Source organism: Melospiza melodia, chromosome 4 (genome assembly GCF_035770615.1).
Source record: "Melospiza melodia melodia isolate bMelMel2 chromosome 4, bMelMel2.pri, whole genome shotgun sequence".
NCBI classification, from domain to species: domain Eukaryota; kingdom Metazoa; phylum Chordata; class Aves; order Passeriformes; family Passerellidae; genus Melospiza; species Melospiza melodia.
The window spans coordinates 51,786,305-51,809,040 of record NC_086197.1 but is presented as its reverse complement, the minus strand read 5'-3'; the positions used below and the strand labels follow the sequence as shown (position 1 = coordinate 51,809,040).

General features: G+C 44.4%; 1 protein-coding gene across 4 annotated transcripts in view; it reads left to right on the top strand.

Annotated features, from left to right (window-relative positions):
- Nucleotides 1-22,736, top strand: part of SYN3 (synapsin III) — a 190,978-nt gene that overhangs the window by 16,505 nt on the left and 151,737 nt on the right. For 3 of the 4 annotated variants that reach the window (XM_063154396.1, XM_063154395.1, XM_063154397.1), the window contains 2 exons: nucleotides 2,929-3,408; nucleotides 15,288-15,345. In XM_063154396.1, coding sequence (XP_063010466.1) covers nucleotides 3,092-3,408; nucleotides 15,288-15,345 — 375 coding nt within the window. In that variant the 5' untranslated portion in view covers nucleotides 2,929-3,091. Of the gene's footprint in view, nucleotides 1-1,989; nucleotides 2,052-2,928; nucleotides 3,409-15,287; nucleotides 15,346-22,736 lie in introns of those variants that run through there. The other variant, XM_063154398.1, reaches the window with a different exon arrangement.

The following is a 22,736-nucleotide window of genomic DNA, read 5'->3' as shown; positions in this document are numbered from 1 at the left end:
AACTCTCTAGACAAGAGTATTTTGCCAGCTCCCAGCATTTCCTGGGCAACAAGTCCCACTTCGAAACCCCTGGTGGAAAAAAATGACAGGTGACTGCAAACATTCCTGTTTAAAAGGGGCCAGGAGCAGAGTTGTTGTGGCCTTTCACTAAGTATGATAAATTGTTCAGTGCAAGCACTGAGCACAGTTTGGGAAGTCCCGTTGAAGAGGGAAAACTGTGTGCCTTCCATGCACCTCATGGAATACTCTGGCCCTACACAGCCTTGGGACACCCTAGGTCATGAGCCTCCTTGCTGTTCTTCCCTCACTGCAGGGCCCAGCAGAGACATTTGCCCATTCATTTACTTGCTGATGCTTTGCAAGTTATCCATGTTCATTTGGAGAGTGCAAATCTCTCAGGGGAGGAAGCAGCTATGCAAACATCTGGCAGAGAGGAAGAAGCACCTTGACAAAAATGGAAGTCTTTATGGACCCAGTCCCAAGGATGCTGGCTTGTGACAAGAGCCTTGCCCAGCCTGTATGGCTAGGGGCAGGTTCCCTCCCGTGGCTGAGAGCTGCCACAGCAGGAACCAGCAGCTCTGTGATGTGCAAGTCGTTCAAAGAGCAGGGATCTTGTGCTGCAAGTGCTTTTTCCAAGGCCAGTATCAAATTTATGCTCCATGTCTTGCCAGTTAACACCAAGGCCCTAGAAGAGAGCATGCCTGATAGCTGTACACAGCAATGGGGTACTCATTTGGAGCCCTTCTGACAGTGGGCAGATCTCTGGGATACTCCTCTTTAACCAGGACTGCGCCTACTCCTGAATTAATTGTCACTCAGGGGAGGGGATTTTTCTTATTTGTGTTATGCAAGGAGAAGACACAGGTTCCTGATTAGAGAACATCACAGCACATTTTTTACCCAGTCTATGGCATATAAATCCTCCAAAGCCTTTGTAGGCTGTTCCACCCCCATCATCCTGGACAGGTAACAGTGGATGGCTCAGTGCTGGCGCTCACCATTCCTGCAGCAGGACAAGTATTGTGTGGGTGTATATAAGGGGTGAGTAGCCAGCTCACAATTCGTGGGTACTCTCCACTACCTGCTTTTTGGAGCAATTGCTGCAGGCAGTGCTACTGAAGTGCTCCCTGGTGTGTGTCTGCTGATGTTGAGGAGTCACCGGGAGGCGGGAAGTCAGCACAATACCCCGAGATACATTATCGGCTGTGAATGTGGCAGGAAGTCATTAAAGATTTCCTGAGCCATTCCCTGGGAAAAGACTACCTCCAGGCTCCAGCAAAGTCAGAGGACTTGCACTGCCAGGGCTTAGAAATCAAAAGAAAAATTATTCTAATCAGTCAGGGTCAGCAGCTCCAGTAGGGAGCCCTCTGCTCTGGATGGATCCTGTGCCCACAGATTCAGGGTGGTGATGGACAGTGAGATTTGGGGATGTGCCAAGGGGCTTTTTGTAGCTTGCTTACTTGCAGGTAGGCTCATCTGAGCCTCTCTAAGGGTTTGGGGGCTATGACCAATGTGAACAAGGACAGATCTGACTCTTTTGTCTGCAAAGCTTTGTAAATCCGTGTAGGTGAAAATGAATGAGAGCTTATTTTTAGAAAGCTGTTTGGTTGCTCCATGAGCTCTCACCCACAGCTCCAGGAGAGACATTCTCAATTTGTCTTCTTGGACAACTGGGGAAAGACAATTTTCTGCCCTCAGGAGGCAATCAGAATTTGGGACAGGAGGGTGAGCAGTAAGGGACACCAAACCAGGTGAAGGCAAGGAGCTCCACTATTTGCAGGGGGTCATTCAAAGAGACTTGAAGGGAGTTAGGCATAACTTAAACAATGATACCATGGATGCATGAGACTCATCTCACTTGATGTATGGGATAATACTAATTTTTGTTGCTGCAAATATGTATGTCTCAAAGAATGTATGTGTTTTACCAGTAATAATTTTTTGTTGTTTTTCCCCTAAATCTCACCAACCAAGACTCAAAGGCTGTCTTAGCAGATAAAATTTTCTCAGGAAATTACTGTGGAAGTCTGTCTTCTGGGGTGTGCCTAGAGGTGAATTTTTTTTTAAATTGTGAGATTATTTAATTGCTGAAACACTTAGTACTCTGAGTAAAAACAAAGTCATCATACCATGGTCAAGGGAGAAGAGTAAAGTAACTATATTTCACCGTGCTAGTTTTCTCATTGGAAGAGATGAGCAGAATAAATTCCCATTAAAACAAACCAAACCAAACAAACCAAAAACACCAATGAGAGAGGAAAAAAACTGTATGAAGATTAGACAGCCAAATTTCTAGTTTTGAGTAACTGCAAAATTCCTACAAGTGAATGTCTAAAATCAGATGGCCTGCTAGTATCTACCAAACAGCCACCAGCAAGGACCTGGCTCAGAGTCTGAGTGCAGAGAGGAGGGGGTGCAAAAAAGTGTAATTTCTGTCACTGAACTTGATCAAAATGTGTATGGGAATTATTCTGCTATTTTTTATTTAAATCCTATTTGAATTTTGGACATTTTTTCTTTACATTCAAAACTTTGCTCACAAGCCTACCAAAGATGATACAACTTTATATCCATTTGGATTATTTGCTTGTGATTCTGTAATTTTCAACACACAAGATACTAGAAATAAGGTGCTTCTCATTTTAAAATTAACATTTATCAGAGTAATTTTTTCTTTGTCCACAGTGATCGAATTGTTAGCCCCTAAGCTAGTGCAGGCTAGTCTCTACAGATCAGAAAATGTTTGGGGATGACAATGGTGACACATATTTTGTCCTAATTGTTTGACTGTAGCAGTGTGGAATACTGCATAGCAACCAGCAGTCCCTTCTTCCGTTGATTAAGGTACCTAAGACACCCAAAGGAGGTTACTTAACTCAGTCTCACAGTATGTACCTCACATATATGTCTTTTATTCTCTTCCCGCAGGAGAGAAGGAAAATATAGCTGACAAAATTAGGCATAGATCTCCAGCACAGTTTCAAGGGGTAAAGCCTGCCTGCCTGGACTTTAAAGAAGCACCCACACGGCCACAGAGGCATCCTCCAGGACTGGTGACAGCACCGTTCAGTTTCCCCACAGCACTGCAAAGATGAATTTCCTCCGGCGGCGTCTCTCAGACAGCAGCTTCGTGGCAAACCTGCCCAACGGGTACATGATGGACTTGCAGCGCCCCGACAGCTCCACGAGCTCCCCGGTGTCTCCTGCCACGGAGAGAAAGCACCTGCAGCCGCCCCAGCCCTCGCACTCCTCCTCCACGGGCAGCAGCATCTTCAGCTCCATCTCCAGCGCCATGAAGCAAACCACGCAGGCGGCTGCGGGCCTGATGGAGCACTCGGCCGGGCCCGCGGCCCCCGCGGCACAGAAACCCAAGGTCCTCCTGGTGATCGATGACGCGCACACGGACTGGTGAGTCACCCTGATCCCCCACTAGTTCAGCTCCTGGGAGCTGGAGGGAATCATGGAATCTCATAAATCCATGAGAATTCTCAGGGAATCACAGATAATCTGCAGGGGGTGCACAGATGCATTCACATTTGGGTAACCAGCTCTGGCCCCCAGTTGGAGTCAGACAACTTGTGTGAATGGCAGAGTGGGATTTTTCGTAATTTTCTCGGTAAAAAATGTTCATTTGGTATTCACTGATCAACTTCTTCATGGCCTTAATATATGAACACACATAGGGCATTCTTGGCTCAGCAGGTTTAGCTAAGATATCATAGCTAGCAATGATCCAACGAGGTCAGAGCTGAAGGTTTGTTAATGATGTCATTCAGGACCTTAATCCACTGTGCTGACTCTAAAAAGTGATTTAATCTCTTCAGCTCTCCGTCTCTCTTGAGCTTTCCTCTGTATGCAAATTTATACATGAATTATGAATAGATAACCAAACTTTGTACTACCTGTCAAGGGCCCTTCACATGCTAAGCATAGCAACATGCATTGGCAAAAGGATCTCAGGCTCAGCTAAGCCTCAAATTTGTCTAGTTCATGCAGGTCTGTTTACAAACAAAAGTTTGGAAGTTTGTTTCCTATGATGTTGGGTAGCACAGTAAACTTTCCGTAGTGTTCCCGTTTGAAGTCTTCTGAAATGTTACAGAAATTACTTACTGCCTTTTGTATGCTCCTTTTCAAATTCAGCTGGTTCAGAAAGCTTTAGGCAACTTGTCTGAGAGTCTTATCTGGGGGAAATATCCAGAGAATGTGTTGAAAAGATGCTGTTGTTTCATCTGCCAGCTTGTCACAAAACAAAAGAAGGAAAGAGTAGCTCAGGTAAGAGGGCAGTATTGAAGACTTCAAAATGAAGGAAGTTGGGTTATTGGGTTGGCTCTTGATCAAGAGAGATTATTTTATTTTTATGTTCATCCCACACCACTCTTCAGTACAGTTCTCCTGTTTGTTCTTCTCTTTTTAGCTAGAAGAATAGGGACAAGGTGAAACCTACCTTTCAGGTGTATCTTCACAAACCAAAAGCTTAGCTCTTACCTAAAAAGAGACCATGACTGAGTACAACTAGGCTAAGCATCTTCAGCCAACTTGAAGTAAGACAGGGAAAACAACAGGATTTTTCTCAAAGGAGGAACAACTTCTTCAGTGAGTGGGATAGTCCCTGATAAGGTTGTTCCCATGAATGTTTCCCTGGCCTAGTGTCTTTCATCACAGCAGCAGCCCCTCAACGCCAGCTCCATCAGTCAGCAACATCAGTCTGGCTCAACCAGACCTGATCTCTCTTTCCTGGGTGCACCACGAGTCTCTGCAGGCTGATGCTCACTGACCTCTGTCTCTGCGAAGTGTTTTTGCAGTTCCTTGGAGATGCTGCCAGGTGGCAGTCCCTTAACACAGCATCCACCGTCTGGGAATGGGCGTGCCTGTGATGCTCCAGCATCTGGGACTAAGCCAGCACAGTGCAGTCCAAACATTGTAATCAGAGAGGAAAGCCCTAGCTCAAAGGCCATTTTAGTTTTTCCTTGAGATTAATGGTGCTGGGGTAGTCAGGGCAGGGCAAAAGACAAGGAGGGTTGGACCCTGCTGCAGGGTTTTCATGTTTTAAAATACACACACTTCATTTGAATCCCTGCCTTTATATCTCCCAGCTGCTGTTCCAGCTTTGCAGTCTGTGAGCTGAGCTTGCTGAGGGAGCAGCAGCTGGGATATATAAAAAGGAAGTATACCTTCCTTTAAGCAAGGCTACGCATGCTGTCCTCACTCCTTCACTCCTCTAAGCACTCCTCACATCCTGCTGTCTTGGCTGTCCCTCTGCTGTCTATAACTTAGACATTTCTAGGAATGATGGGATATCCCTTTCACTTATCCCAGCTCTCTGACTCAACCCACAAGTCTGCAGGTATCAAATGCTGCTTGCAAAAGCTCCCTGCCTTTGCTTTCTCTAAGGCTGTGAGAACACTGAACAAAATTAGTGTATGAATTCATGATCATACCCTGATGTATGTATGACATGAAAAACAAGGAAAGAACATTACTAACCCTTGCCTGCCATGGCTCTTTGTAGCATGGACAGAAATACATGCCTAGAAACTTCCCCAGTTTAAAGTCTGGTCCTTTCTGAGAGAGCACAGCAATGCAACCATTCCAGTGGACTACGAGTGCTTCCTCCTGGTTGATTTTGTATCTTCAGGAAACTCAGTGAGCCCCTGAGAGCAGCACTGAAGAGCAGTGACTCCATGGCTCCGTGGATGTTTATTTTTGGTAAGGTACTTCTGAGCAACCCCAGTCACCTTCTTGGTCTCAGCCAGGGTGTTATGTGAGTTCAGGCTGAGCAGTCTCAGGAAGCTGTGTCTGCCTTGTGAGAGCCCAGCTGACAAAGCTGATTATCCAGGGATTCTGACTATCCCCTCTGCATCATGTACAGAAACAGTTCCAGACTTTGGAAGGTGAACAACAGCACATTGTTACTTCTGTGCTGGTGATTCTGGGTTTGGAAAGAGCATCATGTTTGTAAAGCATTTCCCTTCTGCCTGCTCTGCTCTTTCTACTTGTAAAACCTTAGTATTTGGTTTTCAAGAAACTCTTTCCTTCTCCTTTTGAAACAGCTAACTAAAAAAATCCCCAAGAAATAACTACTGATGTGCTGCCCTTATTACAAGGATGAGGGGCTTCACATTGCCTTCTCCCTCAGAGCAAGTTACACAGGGTTTACAAACAAGGACCAGCTTGTTCACAGACAGGAAGGGTGAGAGACAGTGGAATCTGCCATTTGATTTCTCTTCTCTAAATGAAAACACTTTCTCAGAATCGGAGACTGTAGCAATATTGCCAAGCCAGACATTAATTTATCATCACTGTTTGTATTACAGCAAAGGGCTGCAGTTGTGGGTTGGGATGAGGTGTTGCACAATTGCTTGACGAAATGCTTTAACAACCCAAATAGGCAAGTGCATGTTAAATGCACTTTAAAGAGACAAATGACAATCCTTTCTATTTTTGAGGAGCTACTATGTCTCTGATGGCACAGTGTAGCACTCAATTTCTCTCAGATGTCTGAAGGAAAGAAAGAGCATCCATGGAAATCCATGGCCTGTCTTCCACCATAAAATCCTTGCCGTTCTTGACATGCAATATGCTCTGGTTTATTCCAGAGGCAAAGTACTACAAAAACAACGTGAGTCCCACAAAATATGATCAGCTGCTTTCTGCATTAGCAGCAGTAAAAGAAAGGTACATTCTACTAAGAACAAGGGTACTCATCCAGCTTTCTGTTAAAGTGGCAACATTTTGACAAATTTTCCATTCTCCTGGAAGGCGCAGCTCTAGACATTGCAAGGAAGCACACAGTGAATTGCCATGTGTGGGATGGGCACGAGAGGAAATCCCTGCCTCTAGAGCTCCTTGTGCTCCTGGCTTTGACAGGCAGCCCCCAGAGGCACGCACAGCAGTGAGTGTACCTGTGCATCAGCACAGCAGGGAAGAGCTCGGCTTCTCTGCTCTCATTATTGGCACATTTCTCAGCTGGGGAGCCTCCACCTGGAGAATGAGGCTCCTTCTGGTGGGCTCGGAGTATCTGTACCTTGGGAGACTTCCAAAGACGCATCCACAGCTCACATACAGCAGCTGCCAGAGAAAATGGAGCTCAGACATGAATACACGTGCTTGTGTTAAACACACAGCAAAAGGGAGCAGCCCATGAGGAGGGGAGACAGCAGAACTCCAGGTGCTGGCACATGGGCCAGCTCCAGCAGCCTGACCCCAGCCAGCAGGGAAGCATCCCACCTCTGGCAACCTCCTCGCCCACCATGCGATTAAACAAAATTATGCTCTAGCTGGATTGAATTTTTCAGCAGATCAAACAGGATTTTGCACTGTAAATTATTAACCCCCATCCTCTGTGAAAGTGCTCAGCTTTCCAGCCTAATGCCTCATGTTTAAACAGCTTATGGGGTAAGTGATCAAGCACAGCTAAGGCTCCTATTAGCCACACATGCTAAAAGCATTGCTTTCTGGACCAGACAGCATAACAAAGTTGTTCTTTTTGCGTTTGCGGGATATCTAAGTTACATTTGTGGAACAGCTCATGTGGCTTTTCAAAGCCATTGGTGTGTTTTGTCCACATTTCAGGCTGTTTCCAGAGCTCACAGTGCTGTGTTTGCTGCCTTGTCCAAAATACAAGTGCCCTGTGTGCAGCAGTTGAGTATTGTATTATATACATGAGTATTGTGAAACACTTCACCAAAAAATGAGTCACAGAGGATATAAAAATTGCATTGTTTTATCTCCTCTTTAATTTGTAGCCAAATCTGCCTGAACTACTGTCTCCAAAAATTTTAAGATCAAGGAAGAGAGAAACTGTGATTAGCACTGAATTAAATCCTCTTAAAACATTTGAAATGGTTCTTTGTATAACAATAATGTCATGATTCAGGTCTAATTATGGACTGATTGGACAGGATTATTGTTTTATACTGGTCAAAGGAAATAATGAATTTTTTTTAAAAAGAAAATAATTTTCCTTCTGAAACATAAAAAATATTGAGCCCTAAATATGTCATTTGCCTAAAAATTTGATTGTGAATAATAACAGTCTAATACTGAATCTTGGTAACATCAGAGTTCCTAAATACTGGGACTTTTTTCAAGGAATTCCTTTTAAAAATATTCAGTAAGTGTCATGAGTCATTTCATGCTTTCAGTAGGCTGAAGGTGATATACTAAGGCTCCTATTAAGAGGAGTATTCCTGCACCTAACTCATTTAAACATAATGAGAAGTTTTGGAAATTAAACTTGAACTTAGGAATTTGCTGGTAAAATTTCAAACTTTTGTCTATATTTCCTGGTAAGAAAGTCCCAAGTCATTTAACATGATGGTCACTGACAATAGATTATTATGAGTAAATTTTTTTTTACACAGTGCTTTTGATGTTTCACAAGTTCTGTGCAACAATGTAGCAATAATTTGAAAAAACTTACACATAAAATTCACGTTTTCACAAGTCTGGTTTAAAAGCCCTTATATTTTCATCATTTAGCTTTGTCTACCCAAGACCAAATATTTTTTTCCTATGCTTCCTGCCAAATTCCACTTTTTGAGAAGTGGAAAGCAGAAAGTGGAGGCAAGTTTGTGTTAAATGAGTGTGTGTGTTTGTGCACATATGCACGCCTGGGAGCAGCATGGAGAGTTTCTGTATTCCCTAGCATACATAAAGGGTGAAAAGGAGACAAGGCTGTCAAAATTTTTCAAGAAATTGCATTTATTGCATCGCTTTTCAATCTGTTTTAGGTATAGCACCGTCATGTCTGTCTGTATTTTTGTCCTGCATATGTAAAGTGTCTTGGGATCTAGTCCCCCTAAATGAAAGGTGATACAGAAATGTAAAGGATTAGTATCATTACAAAAATAGACACAAGGAATATGGAAAACATTCCCCACCAGGCTATAACTATGCTAATGCAAGTCAAATCTGGGTCCTTAATTACTTTACCAGAGTTCCTATAAATGCATAGAATTTAACCTCAGAATGTCCTGCCTAGTCCTGTACATATAAAAAAACAACATCCAACAAACCCAACCCTCAGATACATTTCTCAAGGTTTGTGAGCCAGATTTCTTCTGCCTGAAAGTCCATAGCCCTGCCCCAGGATTGGTCCAAGTTAGGCCAGTTCTACTGCTCCTCAAATTCAAGGAGAACTGAATGAGGCTGGGAAAAAAATTGCAAAATCCTCAACAAAAATTGATACCCCTTGCAAACAGCTCCAGGCCATAGTATTTAGATTTAGCAACTTGGAAATGTTCCAGCAATGCACTATTTTGATAATACACAAAAATGAAATTGCTGCCTCATGTTGTACTTCATGCAGTACCCCACCTCCATCCCCCAGCTCTCTGTGGGCAGGAGGAATGTGACCACAGCACAGCCTGGGTGGGGGACCAGACCTACAGCAAAGTGTCCTCCTTATTCTGACAGATCAGAGAAGCACAAAAAGCTGTGCCCAAAAGCAATAGTGCTGCACTAACTAGTGCTTCTTCTCTTGGTGGGGGATGGCTTTGATTACCCCTGTGTGATGAGCAGGACGTGGCACAGGAAGATGCTGGGAGGCCACTATTGTGTGGGACTCCACAATTCTTTGAATAGGACAAGAGGCCTGAACGGCTGTGTCTGCAATGGGTAAAGTGCTGGTGGCTTGCCAAGCCAGGTCTCCCCAGAAAACAGGCCTTCAGAAAGGGAGCACTCACAAAGGAAGATTTTAAAAACACTTCTCCCTTGCTGCCCCAACGCTTCCCTTGCCATCTGCATTCTAGTCAAGAAAATCCTCCCAGCCCTGTAGGGTGGGACCTCAGATCTCATCAAGGACCTTACCAGGAGGACTTCCTTTATCCAAAAAAGCCCTAATCCATCCTGCCATGAGAGCCCAGCACAGCCCCCTTTGGGTGAGGCATTCCTTGCCTTGATGTGATCCCATAACTAATAATGCTTCGGGGGTGGTTTCAGTACCCAGAGTGGGCTGGGTTTGTGCTTCTCCCCAGAAGGCAACAAAAGAAGTCTGTTCCCACAGCCTGTCCAAGGACACTGAGGACACACCTGCAGCACTGCAGAGCTGGCTCTCTATGGTGGCCTCAGCAAGTCAGGTGGCGACAGCACCTAGAGCAAGGTGATCTTGCCCCAGGGAGGGGCAGGGCTGGTCACAGCACTGCTGGGCCCAGGCATGGAGCTGAAACTTCTGTGGAGCTCCTGGCAAAGTAGCAGTGTATTGAGGGTTACCTTGACCCACAGCAAACATGAGATTTACTCACGGGCCCTTCCCTGTCTGTATGTACAATGTGAATACCTTTTCTTTCTTTCTGCCCTTGCCTCTGGTCCATCTAACTTTTTATTCAAACCTGGTTTTCTGAGGTGTCAAAGCACACATCCACCACTCTTATTCCCCATTCTGACACCCTCACCTCTTGCCCCAAGGTACTCTTGGAGAATAAGTATTAATTACCAACCACTCCACCTCACAGCTGAACACTGCATAAATGTCTCTGGGCCAAAGTAGATGTGGACAAAACTCCAGCAATTTGCAGACCTCAGCATTTATGGAGTGATTTTTCCTATCCCTGTGCCCTGGGAAGCCAGGAGTTGACCATCTTAAAATTTCTTACTATGTACAGCTGAGAATTTCTGGAGTGGGGAAAAGTAGTGGACCGAATGAGAACTGGCTCCTGAAAGGAAAACCTTCCTTATTTTCAACCTTGAGAAAAAAAAAAAAAAAAAAAAAAAAAAAGGGCACTCCTCCCCCTTCCCCTCCCTGCTGCCCTTATAGCGTGCAGGGGCTGGGGGAGTCGGGGCATTCCAGCAGCTGCTGGCCAGTATCCTGGAAACTGCCTCCTTTTTCCCAGTCTCAGCCCCTTTTATGAAGGAGACAATGTGGACATACAGTGAGTGCCTTGTGCATCACTTGGGCCCCCAGGCCCTTTGACATGGGGATTTTATACAGTGCTCACCACCTCCCCACCCTCCCTGGGGTGCCCCCACACCCAAACCAGGGGGCTTCAGCCTCGCCTTTTCCTAGATTATTCAGAAAGAAATTACAGGCCTTATTTTCTCAAGGGCTCAAGAGAAATATGTGTAATGTGATGCCAGGGAAATAATTCAGATAATTCCAGAATTTACCCATGGATGCCTTTTGGTTTGTTTACCTGAGTGTCTTCTTACCATTTCTCTCCTTCCACCCACTCGCTTGCCCACCTCTCCCCACGACCCCTGTGCATTTCTCTCTTCATTGTGTTTTGCTCTGGCCCCTCCACAGCATAGGAAAGGCTGCTTCCTGCTCTAGATAAGTGGTTTCCATACAAAGTTTGGCTTGGCTTTCTCTGCTTGTTGTATGTTGATCCAGAGGCACAAGCTCAGTCAGAGGATTTGGAGGAATTTGTCATTACAATATCCTAGTGTCCTCCTTTTGCATGCTCTCAGTGAGGAGAGCCCATTTCTGGGTTGGAGGTACAAGCCAGCTCTTGAGTTTGCAGCTCAAGGCCTCTGTTGAACAGTGATAGAGGTGTGAGTCACTCACATCATGGGGGATTTGGGCTCAGGCTTATTAGTTCATCTGAAAAATGGCTTCCCAGTTTCCAAGACAGCATTCCAATATTTGCAGTATCAGTTCCACTGAGGCCTCTCCTAGGAAGATCTGAAAATCTGTGAATTAGCCTGAGGTAGATAATGGGAGGTGAAATGATCATTTATTATTCCCTACTGCTGGTAAAGGTACTCTCCATATCTGGGACAAAATTGTTGTGTATGCTTCCTCCAGCCATGGTAATTGAGGCAGACTGGGGCTGGTTTACAGAATATCTCTACAAAATAAACTTATATCCTTTCCAGATTACTTCATAAGAAGAGGCTTTGGGTTTCTTATGTCCCTGTAATTGTGTCAGAGCTGGGGCAGAAAGCAAAACTTAAGTTTGTTTGATGTCTTTGCACCCATAAAATACATTCTTTTCCAGAGCATGCATCTTCTTAATCAGAAAGAGAGAGGGGTTTGAGGCAAGCTTCTTTCCTGCAAGCCAGGGCAGACATTTGTGTGTTTATCACAGTCCTTCCTCCCTCCCAGTGCATGGGGCCACATTTAAATGGATTGCCTGGCTCTATAAATCCCACCCAGGGACTGCTGTTGAGTATGGCCCTGCAGTTTTGTTCAGTCAAAACATGTTTACATGCTAACTCACTGAGATCACAGCAACCACACCAGCCCATCTGCACCCTGCCTGGCCAAATTACAGCTCTGTGTTGTGCTGAGCTGAACATCTGCCATGCTTTAAATAAAAGGGTGGCCAGCCAAGCAGTGGTCAGTGCTGCAGACCGCCTGGCAGAGGCAGTGGGTCTGTGTGGCCAGTGGCTTGCCCAGTGTCCCAAGCTGGGGACATTAAGCCCTCCTGGGGCCATGAACTGCTCCTCTCATCACTGGGAGCTGAAGGTGAGTGGGGACGCTTCCAAGGTTCCCAGAAAGTTTTTGGACTGGTCTTCTGGGCACAGCTCCTCTGCTGCCCCACAAGCTGCCTAGATAGCTCTGCAGCAGTCAAGTCCTAGACAGAGTTCTGGAAGAGACTTGCTCGGGTGCTTTTGGGGCAGAGAGCATCCACAAATGTCTTGTGCAGCCAGGAGTCTGCCAACTCCTGGCATGTTTCTACATGCCTTCTCCCTTTCTCATGCATCCCCACCACAGCAGCATGGTCTTCCTTTCCTCTGTGCCATGCCCACTGTGAGGACCACAAGCCATTTCAGACATTGTGCAGAACGGACCCAAAGAGTCTCTTGCAAGAGGTATGATACTTCCACAGCAGTGGCAATGATTCCAGCTTGCTTAAAATTTGAGGGTCTCCAGGAGGATACTAAGGCCATTTTTCATTTCATTGTGATAGCCTCTACTGCCTAGAGGCTCCAAAACCCCAGGTGAGAATTGAAAACATCACTCCATCCATTTCAGAGATGTTTCAGGAAGAAATGTTTTATTCTTATCCTGGGCTTTGTCAAATGATGGGTGGGCCAAAATATTTGGCTGCAAATTGCTTAGCACCTGTAGTCTTCAGAGACACTCAGAGCAGGTAAAGCTTCCTGGGGGACTGTTTTGGGAAGAAAGTGATATTTTTTACTGTTAAAGGAAAGTTCTAGGGACATTGGATGAGACAACCTGTGTGGAAAAAGGGACAGGCAGTGGTCACACAGTGTCTAAGCTGAGGTGCCTTGCACCACTCCAGCAGCTCCCAGTGCTGGGTGCACCCTCTGTGTGACCACCCATAAGCCCAGCCAGTACTGCAGAGAGGAGAAAGATGGGTTTGTGTGCAGGCTGATTTCCTGGACCAGGCAGTGGAAGCCCTTGTGATGCCTCTGAACCAGGCTGAGGACTGTGGTCAATCACATTCACTACAAGCTGAAGCAAAGCATCACCAAGGAGTTTGCAACCAGCTGGTCAGCAAAGAGGAGAGGCCATAGAGGGAGGAAGTGTGTTCCATAAATGTGGGTAAGGAATATATATTATGAGCATGCTGGGAATAAAATCAAACTTGTACCAGGGAATAGTACACCTCAAGTTTCAGAGCAGTTCCTGTGAGCCCTCTGAAAGCTTATTGCAGTTTTTAAGAAGTCACTGGTTCCAGCAGTACCCCCAATGTTTAGGAGTGAGGAATGTTGCCAGACCCTCTTGAGCCATGCCTCCAGAAATTTAATAGAATTATTAAGTGCTTTTAGAGTTCCTGTTTATTGTTAGAGGCATGATGTCTTAGCTTGTCTGCTGAGTTGTTTTTTTCATGCAATGCTCATAAATTAAAAAAAAAAAAAAGAAAAAAAAGAAGGAAAAATGGGCAGAGATCTGCTTTTTGTACCAAACAGGGTTTTTTTGAGTCACCTGGCCTCAGTTACACCTGGCTGCTACATTGTCCCTCACCTATACAGAAGTCTGATGGATGGGCTGTCTGGGAAGGGAAGTGTGATACAGCAATCAGATGTCCCTGTTAGAATTAAGCAGAAGGCTGTTGTCATTTTTAATGTATTTTTTTATTATAATGAAAAAAAATTTACTTCATTTTGAGCCACAATGACAAAACAACTTTTTTATTTACACATCACATTTCTGGGGGTGGAGAGTGTGCAGCTATAAACTGATGTGATTCAGCCATGGGGGAAATTGCCTTCCTACTGTCTCTCCTTTTTTTATTGGAACAAATAGACACATAGTAAAAATGCAAGCCAGCTTTTTTTTTTTTTTTTTTTTTTTTTCTCATACTATAAAATAGGGAGCAAAGCCGGCTTCCCCTCATTTTCCTTTACTTCTTTATTCTGTCCTGTCTTTGCCAATTGGAAACAGAAACCAGAGTTACTTTGTCTCTGGAAACAGCTCTTGTAGGGCTAAACTGTTTTCAATGCTTTCCAAATAGAAGAGCCCTTTGGAGCCTACATGGCCTTCTGAAAGTTTATAGGGGAGGAGGACAAAATAAATTCGTATTTTCTTCTGTCAAGCTTGTATGGTGAGAGGAAGAATTGGTGAGAAATATTCACTGGGAAATTTATATTGGCAATTTCCCCACTGACCAATCAATATCAGGGGCATTATACATAAATATGAATACAAAAAGCTAAAACTGTCTGTCCTTTTCCTCTGTTTTCTTCTCCAGCACTACTGACAGCTTTCCCCTTGCATGAATTACCTACTAGAAGTGCTTTGTTGACTGCATGGTGTGAGGAGATAGGAACAGAGGTGGTGGGAGGTGTATGTTCTTCTCACAGCAGTGTTCAACCCCAAAGCAAACAGAGTTTCTCTGTTCAGGTGACGAGATCCTTCATCAGTGACCCTGTAGAGATGCAGATACAGTTTCCCTAAATCAACAGCGAAAAGGAACAGAAATGGAAAGCAGCTCTGGAGTGAGAGAGCATGAGAACAGGCTTCACAAGTACTTCAGCTGTGATGATAAAGCTCCTTGCTCAACATCAGAAGAAATTCCCAATGCTGTGCCATATGTTGTTCTCCTTTTACAGAATAAAGATTGAGTATTAAATGAGATACAGCAAGGAATCACTGACTAGAGTTGTTCCCTGGAAAAGATTAGGAGAACATTTGGTTTTCAGTTTGAAAATTAAATGAAAAAGTAACAAGCCTTGAAGGAACTTTCCAATGTGGTTTTCATCTGGCTTGGCAGGTTTGTCCTGGAGAACAGAAAGGTAAAAGAAGATAGGAATTAAAAAAACATGCTGTGACCCGGATTGAAATTCTTCATCAAAAAAGGGAAATGCAGAAGCAAAACCGTATGTAATGAAAGCCAAAAATCTTATTTAACCATGTTTATCTCTCGTTTCTTCTGCAGGGCCAAATATTTCCAGGGGAAGAAGGTGAATGGAGAATTTGATATCCGAGTGGAACAGGTCAGTGCCAAGTGAATTTCTCTCTAAGGAATGTATGTGGACACAGCTAGGGAGAGCTAATCTGTCCCAGGAACAGTACTGAGGTTCATAGCCTGGTTTATGTGCTCCCCTGGGCACTGGACACATTCTGTTTCCCTGTTAGCCTTGGCACCAAATACTCATTTCAATTGAAGCCTCTTCATGCTGGGGTCTGTCCCCTGCTCTGTGTGTTGGTGCAGTGTCTGTCAAAAAAAGTCCCATATGGACTGAGACTGGATGCTGTTGCCAAAAGAGAAATTATTATTAATAATCATCATCTTCAGGCCCCCAACTGGAAATCAGGCATAAGAAGAGAGAGATGTAGAGATAAGAAGGTGGTCCTGAAGGAACCATATCCTTGTTTTATACTCATTAGGACTATAAAAATGTTTGGGTGAGTAAAGAAAGCTGCTGAATGTTGTTTGAATGACCTGATATTTCTGGTTTTATAAGGCTGTTGATTCTGCATGTGTGCATGTACAGATTATTAATGCAATGCTTTTGAAGACTTTCTCAGGACTCATTGCCCTTGAAAAGGTGTTTCTTTTCTTTTCAAAGGGGTCCTGTCCTGTTGTCTATGACTGTTCCTGAGCACACATGTTCTGATCAAACTGTGTCTGGGACAGATTTTTCTTTTTTTATTGATATCACACCTGTCAGTCTGGGTGGTATTAGCAAGAATAATTCTTCCTGGCATTTCCTTATCAAAGTATTTATTTTGTTGTCAGCCTTAGGAATTATTCTAAAAGAGAACAGGAAAGTTTTAAAAAATTACAAATCATGCTACTCACTTAGAAGCATGAAACCAAATAATTTAGGTTTTCTCTTCAAGCCTCCCCATCATTCAAGGTGGATTCAGCTTCAAAGCTAGACCCGGTACTCTTCAAAATGGCCTGTTAATTCTTTCCCAAAGCTACAGTCTCTGCCTTTCCCCTCATAATCCTTCTCCTCAGATGTTATTGCACTTGAAGTCCTTATAAAGGAACTGCCTTCAAATGTTTGGTGAGTGCAGAAGGTCAGGAGTGGACTCCTGATCCTTGCTGGGGGATCAAGCTGTGACCCTTGTCACCATCACAAAGCAGCTTTCCCCACGGGCTCTGGTAGGGAGGCTTTTCCATTTTACCTCTTGAAATCCTTCACATAGGCTGAATACCCATGTTCCAGATGAGGCAACAAATTGCTCCAGGCAAAGACCATGATGCCATTTCCCTGGTGAGGACCATGCTCAGCCCCTGCAGCTTTCATTAAATGTCCATAGTGACTGCAGCACTGCCCAAGGGAACGAAGTCCCCAGTGGGTAGGAGAGTTGAGGAATGGAAAACAAGGATCCTGGCTATTTCCACTTTTCCCCTCCCTGCCACACAGATCAGGCAGCCCAGCCTCCCTTTAGTGGGCAGGGAGCTGCTCTGGACTCCTCCAGACCTCAGAAGAAGGAATGATGGCTTTTCCCAGCTGGATCACTATCTCTCCTGGGAAACACAGAGGCTGCATTGTCAAGGGCAGTCCTTGAATCTGACCCCAGGCCCCTCTTGTGTATTGTTAGGTCAAGAGGGAGGCACTGATTCCTCTTCTTCCCTTCACTGATTCCTTTTCTTCCCTTCTTATTTTGTGCATCCATCCTTGCTGAGTATTTCTTGATAGTTAATTTTCACTCATTGCTTCTACCCTATTTATTTGGAGCCTTCCCAACTTCACCTCTTCCTCAAGCAGTCCAGGAGCCTAAACTGTTGTGGGAACAGGTCTCCTGAAGTTGAATGTTGACCGTCTCTACCTGAAAAATGAATGTTCTTCCACAGTTTTCTTAAAAAAATAAAAAAGAAAATAACTGTGTTCATCAACATGGTCCACATCTTTCTCTGTGAGTTCCCAGCTCACAGCCCTCACTCCTGTAACTCTCCCCCACGTGGCACACAGGCTGTGCCATGGTGCACAAGCCTTAACCTGGCTGTTCAGTTCTGAATAAACTCTCCATCAGAGACTTCGATTCTTAGGCACCTCTTGAATCCTGAGCATTTAGTCTGCTCAGTAAGTTCATTTAGTTTTTCATTTTTCCATGTGATCCTGTATCAGATAACCACACATTATTAACTCAGCCAGAAATGCAGTTTGCCTTAGGAACTTTTTTTAGATTTTATAGACAAAAAACCACTTTTGATCTGAAAGGCTAAATAACGAAGAAGTTTAAAAGGCAGAAAGCAGTGAAAGGAGATATCCAAATGTTAAATACTCTTGGAAAACCACACTGGGAAAAAGCCATTTGCCTTATTTTTACTGCCCATGCTAACTCTTTTGCCATTCTTCCAGGATGTTCAGTAGTTGGTTTGAACTTTTTCTCTCCTCTTTCATATCCATCTCTGTTACATTTTAATTCTTTCTAAGCAAGCCATTTTAGCAATCTGTGGGGGAAGCAGAGCAGGATAGTAGGTGATATTTTTTAAAAGCCGTGACATCAGTTATTTGTAAAGGAGCAGGAGTGCTGCAAGCAGCAGTCTTTCCCTCTCTCAGTTATCTAATCTGGTTGTACACCCCTACCCGCTCTCCAGGCTGCCTCCCCCTCCTCTGAGGAATGCAGGACATTTGTGATCATGCTGTCCTGCTCTGTCTGTCCCACACACCCAGCTCTGTGGAACGCATTGGCTCACTTCAGCTGGATTCCAGAACCAGGCAGAAGTTTCTGCAAGAGGTGAATCCAGTTCATGTTAGACACTGGGTAATACACAGGGAAGATACTGTTAAATGCCATCCTGCTGCTCAGGGAGCTGCTTCTGCAAGTCTCAGCTTCTGTGAAAGTAGGTTTCATGGACTCTCCAATAAGGTGTTCTGGTTCTCTGGCAGTGAGTGAAATGCATACCTTGATAGCAAGCCCAGGCCCTAGTTCTTCACATCCATTATTCCCAGGAAGAGATAGGGGTTACTGTGGGCATCACCTGGTGCCAGTGGATGAGGAGAGAGCTGGCAAGGACACTGCAGTGTGTACACCACTTGTTGTAGTGTGTTCTGTTAGTTTGTTCAATTGCTCCCCCATTTTATATTATGGTTCTGCCCTCGACTGTTTTTCCCGCCACTGTATTGTCAGTCATTCTGTTGCCTTGGTTACTCCCGCCTTAAGTTGTGTCTGTCTTCCAGTTACATAAGTTCTCCTCCCCCTGTTCCCCCATATAGGGTGCATACTCCTCCCACCCTGGGCCCAGTCAGTCACTCCCTCTTCCACCTAATTCTCCAGAAAGTTCTTCACTCTGGGAGTCATGATTGGCTGTGGTGTCGGGGCCCCTCCTTGATTATGTATGTATTGGTTGTCATTGTGTGTCTGTTAACCTCCGTTCACTCCCTCTCCTCCCCTGATTGGTTCTGTTGTAAACCCCTCCCCTGGACTCCTTCCCCTTTATAACTCTGTTGCGCAGGTTGTTCTTGGTCGCTCCCTGTTGGACTTTTGGTAGGTTCTGGCTGGGTTCACTCCCTGGCTGTCCTCCACCAATAAACCTGACAGTCCCCAGAGAGTGTCCGGCTCTTTCCTCGTCTTCCTAGCAGTGATCTCGTCCGCACGGACGCAGCCTGAGGCCGCTGCTGCCCAGGGGCGTTCGTAGGAGCAGCCCTGGGGCCCTGGGGCCCTGCCACCGGGGTTGGCTCCCCACCGCTGCAGCTGGCCGCCCTCAGCTAGCCGGACGAACCACCTACAAAGGCCGCTGCAACCACTCTCCTGTCATTCATTAAAATTAACGTGAAGCCTGACTTTGTTTCTTCTCTTCTGATCCTCAGTGTAACACTGAAATCATATTTATAATATGCTTTAAAGGCTGAAGGATTTATTATTGTCCACCATTTAGTGAAACCAGGTAAGCAGAGCCACTGCTTTCTTCCTGCTGCCTGCAGGGAGGGAGGTGAAAGGCTTTGGTGGTATAAAGCCAGTTCAAGCACTCCCCTGAGTCATGGCCTCTTTTTCTTTGGAGGCAGTTTGGATTACATTTTGCTTGTTTGGGTATTTTTCCACTTCTGTAGCAATGATAGCTGTTCATGAGACTGATCGAAACACTGATCCAAAAGTGAAAATCTATTTGACCTATTCTGATCAAACCCCTGATGGTTTAAGTTTTACTCAGTATGGGTAAAGCTCTAAGCTTTAAGAGAACAGCTGAGTCTAAAAATACTATCTCTTATTTTATGCTAAAAATAAGCTGCTTAAATTTTGATCCACGTTGCTTTTACTTGTCTGGTGATTTCTAGCTTTCAGAACTGCAGTGTATGCATCTCTAGTTCTTTTCTCTAGAAATACAAATACTAAAAAAGTTATTTTAGAAATGAAAAGCATAAGTTTGAATAAATGTCTCTAAGGCTAAGTTGAACTTAAAGAAGAATCTTAAAGTGTCACGGGAGTGGACCACATTGCTTTTAGTCTCTCACAAAAAAAAAAAAATCTTGCTTTTATCTCCTCAGTTCTTCATTGGCCAGAGGGCAGTAGGCATTAGGAACCACAGTATGCCGAGGAAGAGGAGGAATTATACCATAGGCCTTATGCTCTGTCAGATGTTTTTCTTCTTTAGAGAGAAACTAATTCAGCACCTCCTTCCCCACCCTCTCTGTGCTGTCCCAGAGAAAACTAAACCTTGTGTGCTCTGAGAATTTCTGAGGTTTTCCATTTGGATCATTACATACCTTGTGTGGGGTCTCCTTGGGCATGAAACATGCCCCATGCCCCAGAGGAATGCCTCATGGCCAAATATCCCCAGAGACAAGCAGAGAGGGTGAGAGAGATGGGGCTGAGAGATGACAGCCCAGGCCCATCAGACAGCCATGACCCTAAGGGTGGGGGCAGATGAGGGCACCCTTGATGCCCATCTGTGAGAGTGATGTCTGCAAAGCAGGACACGTGCAGAACAGGGTCACTGGGATGGCCGTGGAGATCTGGCTTGTGAGAGGAGACTGCAAGAGTTGAGTTTGTTTCTCCTGCCATAACAGAGCATAAAACAGACATGAATGCTTTTAGCAAATAACTTGGTGCAAGTAAGGGTTTCCTGACACAGTGCCAAGCGTAGCAAGGGATTAAAGCCTACGGCTCTGATGGGCTTTTCCAGTCCCGTGCCCTGCACATACCAGTGAGGGACACAGCAGGCAAGAGCAAGCAGCACCTCTCAGAGAGGGTCCTCTACCTTCAGGGTACCTTTCCTGCAGGTATTTCCCAAAGGAATTTTAATATGTTCAGAGACATCTTTCCTGGCATTGCCTAATTGATGGTAGAGTGGGGTGAAAAGTGTGAAAGGGGAGTCATGAAGCCCAAAGGTCCATTTTTATTTTTATCCCTGGTGTTTGTTCACCCTTCTCCTTCCCACCATTTCCTTGCTGTGACGAGGTGGGTCTGTCTGTCTGTCTGACACGCATTTTTCTTGCATAGCTCATTCACTTGTTCCCACTGTTCAGTGTATTTTCAGGGAATGATTATTCAGTGAACTCCTATGTACATGCTTCTGGAAAAGTCTTGTGGTATAGATTATGACTCCATTGGCAGCATTGTCAGGAAAAACGTTGTACTTGGCAGTCACAGAAGATAATTGTAATACAAATCATGAGTTGCAGCTCCATTGTACTTCCCGCCCTAAAGAGGTATTTTCATGTGTGGTGTAAAATGGTCCTTTCAAAAGGTAGAGTGTGACAGGTCTGTGTGTGATGAAAGGAAAACTAGCCTCTTGTCAAACAACACTATAATTTTTATTCATTATATGTTTAGGGTTTGGGTTTTTTTCCAGCTGAATGCCGAAAACGGTTCAAGAACAGCAACAGGGTTCTCATAGCTTGCCACATGCAAGCATTCAGAAACCATGAATAAAGGGAGAAGTAGCAAGAATTACTTTAAAATCATTATTTTCTTAAATGAATACTATCATTTTTTTTTTAAATTTCCATTGGCTTTTGGAAGTTTACAGAGTTCATGGTTTTGAGCCATTTCCTGGGATCAAAATATTTAGAAATGTGCTTTTTCTAAACCTCAAATTTTCAGGTAACTTCTGAAATGAAAACTCAAGAGACAATTCTGAATGCCATCAGAGCTGATGCACCAGGTGTTCTCACAGGTGAAGGCATGTGGCCCTTCAGCACCAGCATTGTCTCTAGCCTAGGAGAATCACCCCAGCTTCAGGAATTGTGAAGAGCACTTGAGGAAGCTGCTCTTGGAGCCATAAAGCAATATTCACATCACAGATGGGCTCTCTCCATTCTTTTCTCCCAGAGAGCAACCCTATCACTGGGGAAAGGTGGGGAGCAGGGTGCCTGCCCAAGGGAAAATGTCTCAGGAAAAGACACGAGGAATCAGGATGTGTAATTCCTAATTCTGCATGCATGCATGCATAGCCTCAGCCCTCATCCTACAGGCATCCAAACTATCTGCTCACCTTTCTGCCTGTGCAGGACTTAGGGATTGCTTACTTTCCCCTTGGGATGCTTGTAATGGTTGTAGTGAAATGTGCTGCATTAGGAATGCAGCCTGATGTGGGCCCTTCCTTGTACATATCAGAAGATCCACCAAAAAATAAGGCATAAAATCCATGAGGAATGTATGAGATTTGATTTTCCAGTAGCAATTCCTCATCCCAAGTGCCTAAGCCATGGCACGGACCAGGCTAGTCAGTAGGCCAGACAAAGCAGTGCAGGGATTATAGTGGATCTCAGCCAGAATATGAGTTAAAAAATAGTCACACTGCTGCATGTATGACAAATCCATACTCAAGCATATGGTTGGCAATTTTACATATGGAAGAAGTTGTGGACTTGCCAGAGAGAATCCCTGTGACAGCAACAACTCTGATCAATTCACTGAAAAGATCACCTACAAGAAAATCCTATAAGAATGGGACTAATTTGTCTAAAAAAAAAAAAAAAAAAAAAAAAAAAAAAGGGGGGCAGGTCTTTGAGGAATAAAATAAGTCTTCAGTTTCTGCAGAAAGAAGTAATGGACACAAAAAAAAATGCTGCCTTAAAATGTAAGGGGAGTGATTTAGATTGGGCTTTGGGAAAATTTTCCATTGTTGTTAAGGTACGGACTGCCTGAGGAGATTCCTCATCTATGGAAGACAGAAGAAGGTTATGTAGTATCTGCACACAATGGCAGAGGCAGAGCTGGTCATGCCTTAGGAAAGAGGGAAAGACTATGTGATGTCTTGAAGTCCTTCCAACACAGCTTTCTGTTATTCTGTGAAAAATGCTTAAAATACACCTTGAACACATGCTTCCCCTAAATCACTAACAGGCATATCTACCAAGCCAGGCATTATTGCATGGTTGAAAATGAAATATCTTCCTGTTTTAATATCAGGAAACAGAAACAGACACTCTAAAATAGCTCACCAAAAAGAGCTCCAGCACACAGAGGACACTGATGGAAACTG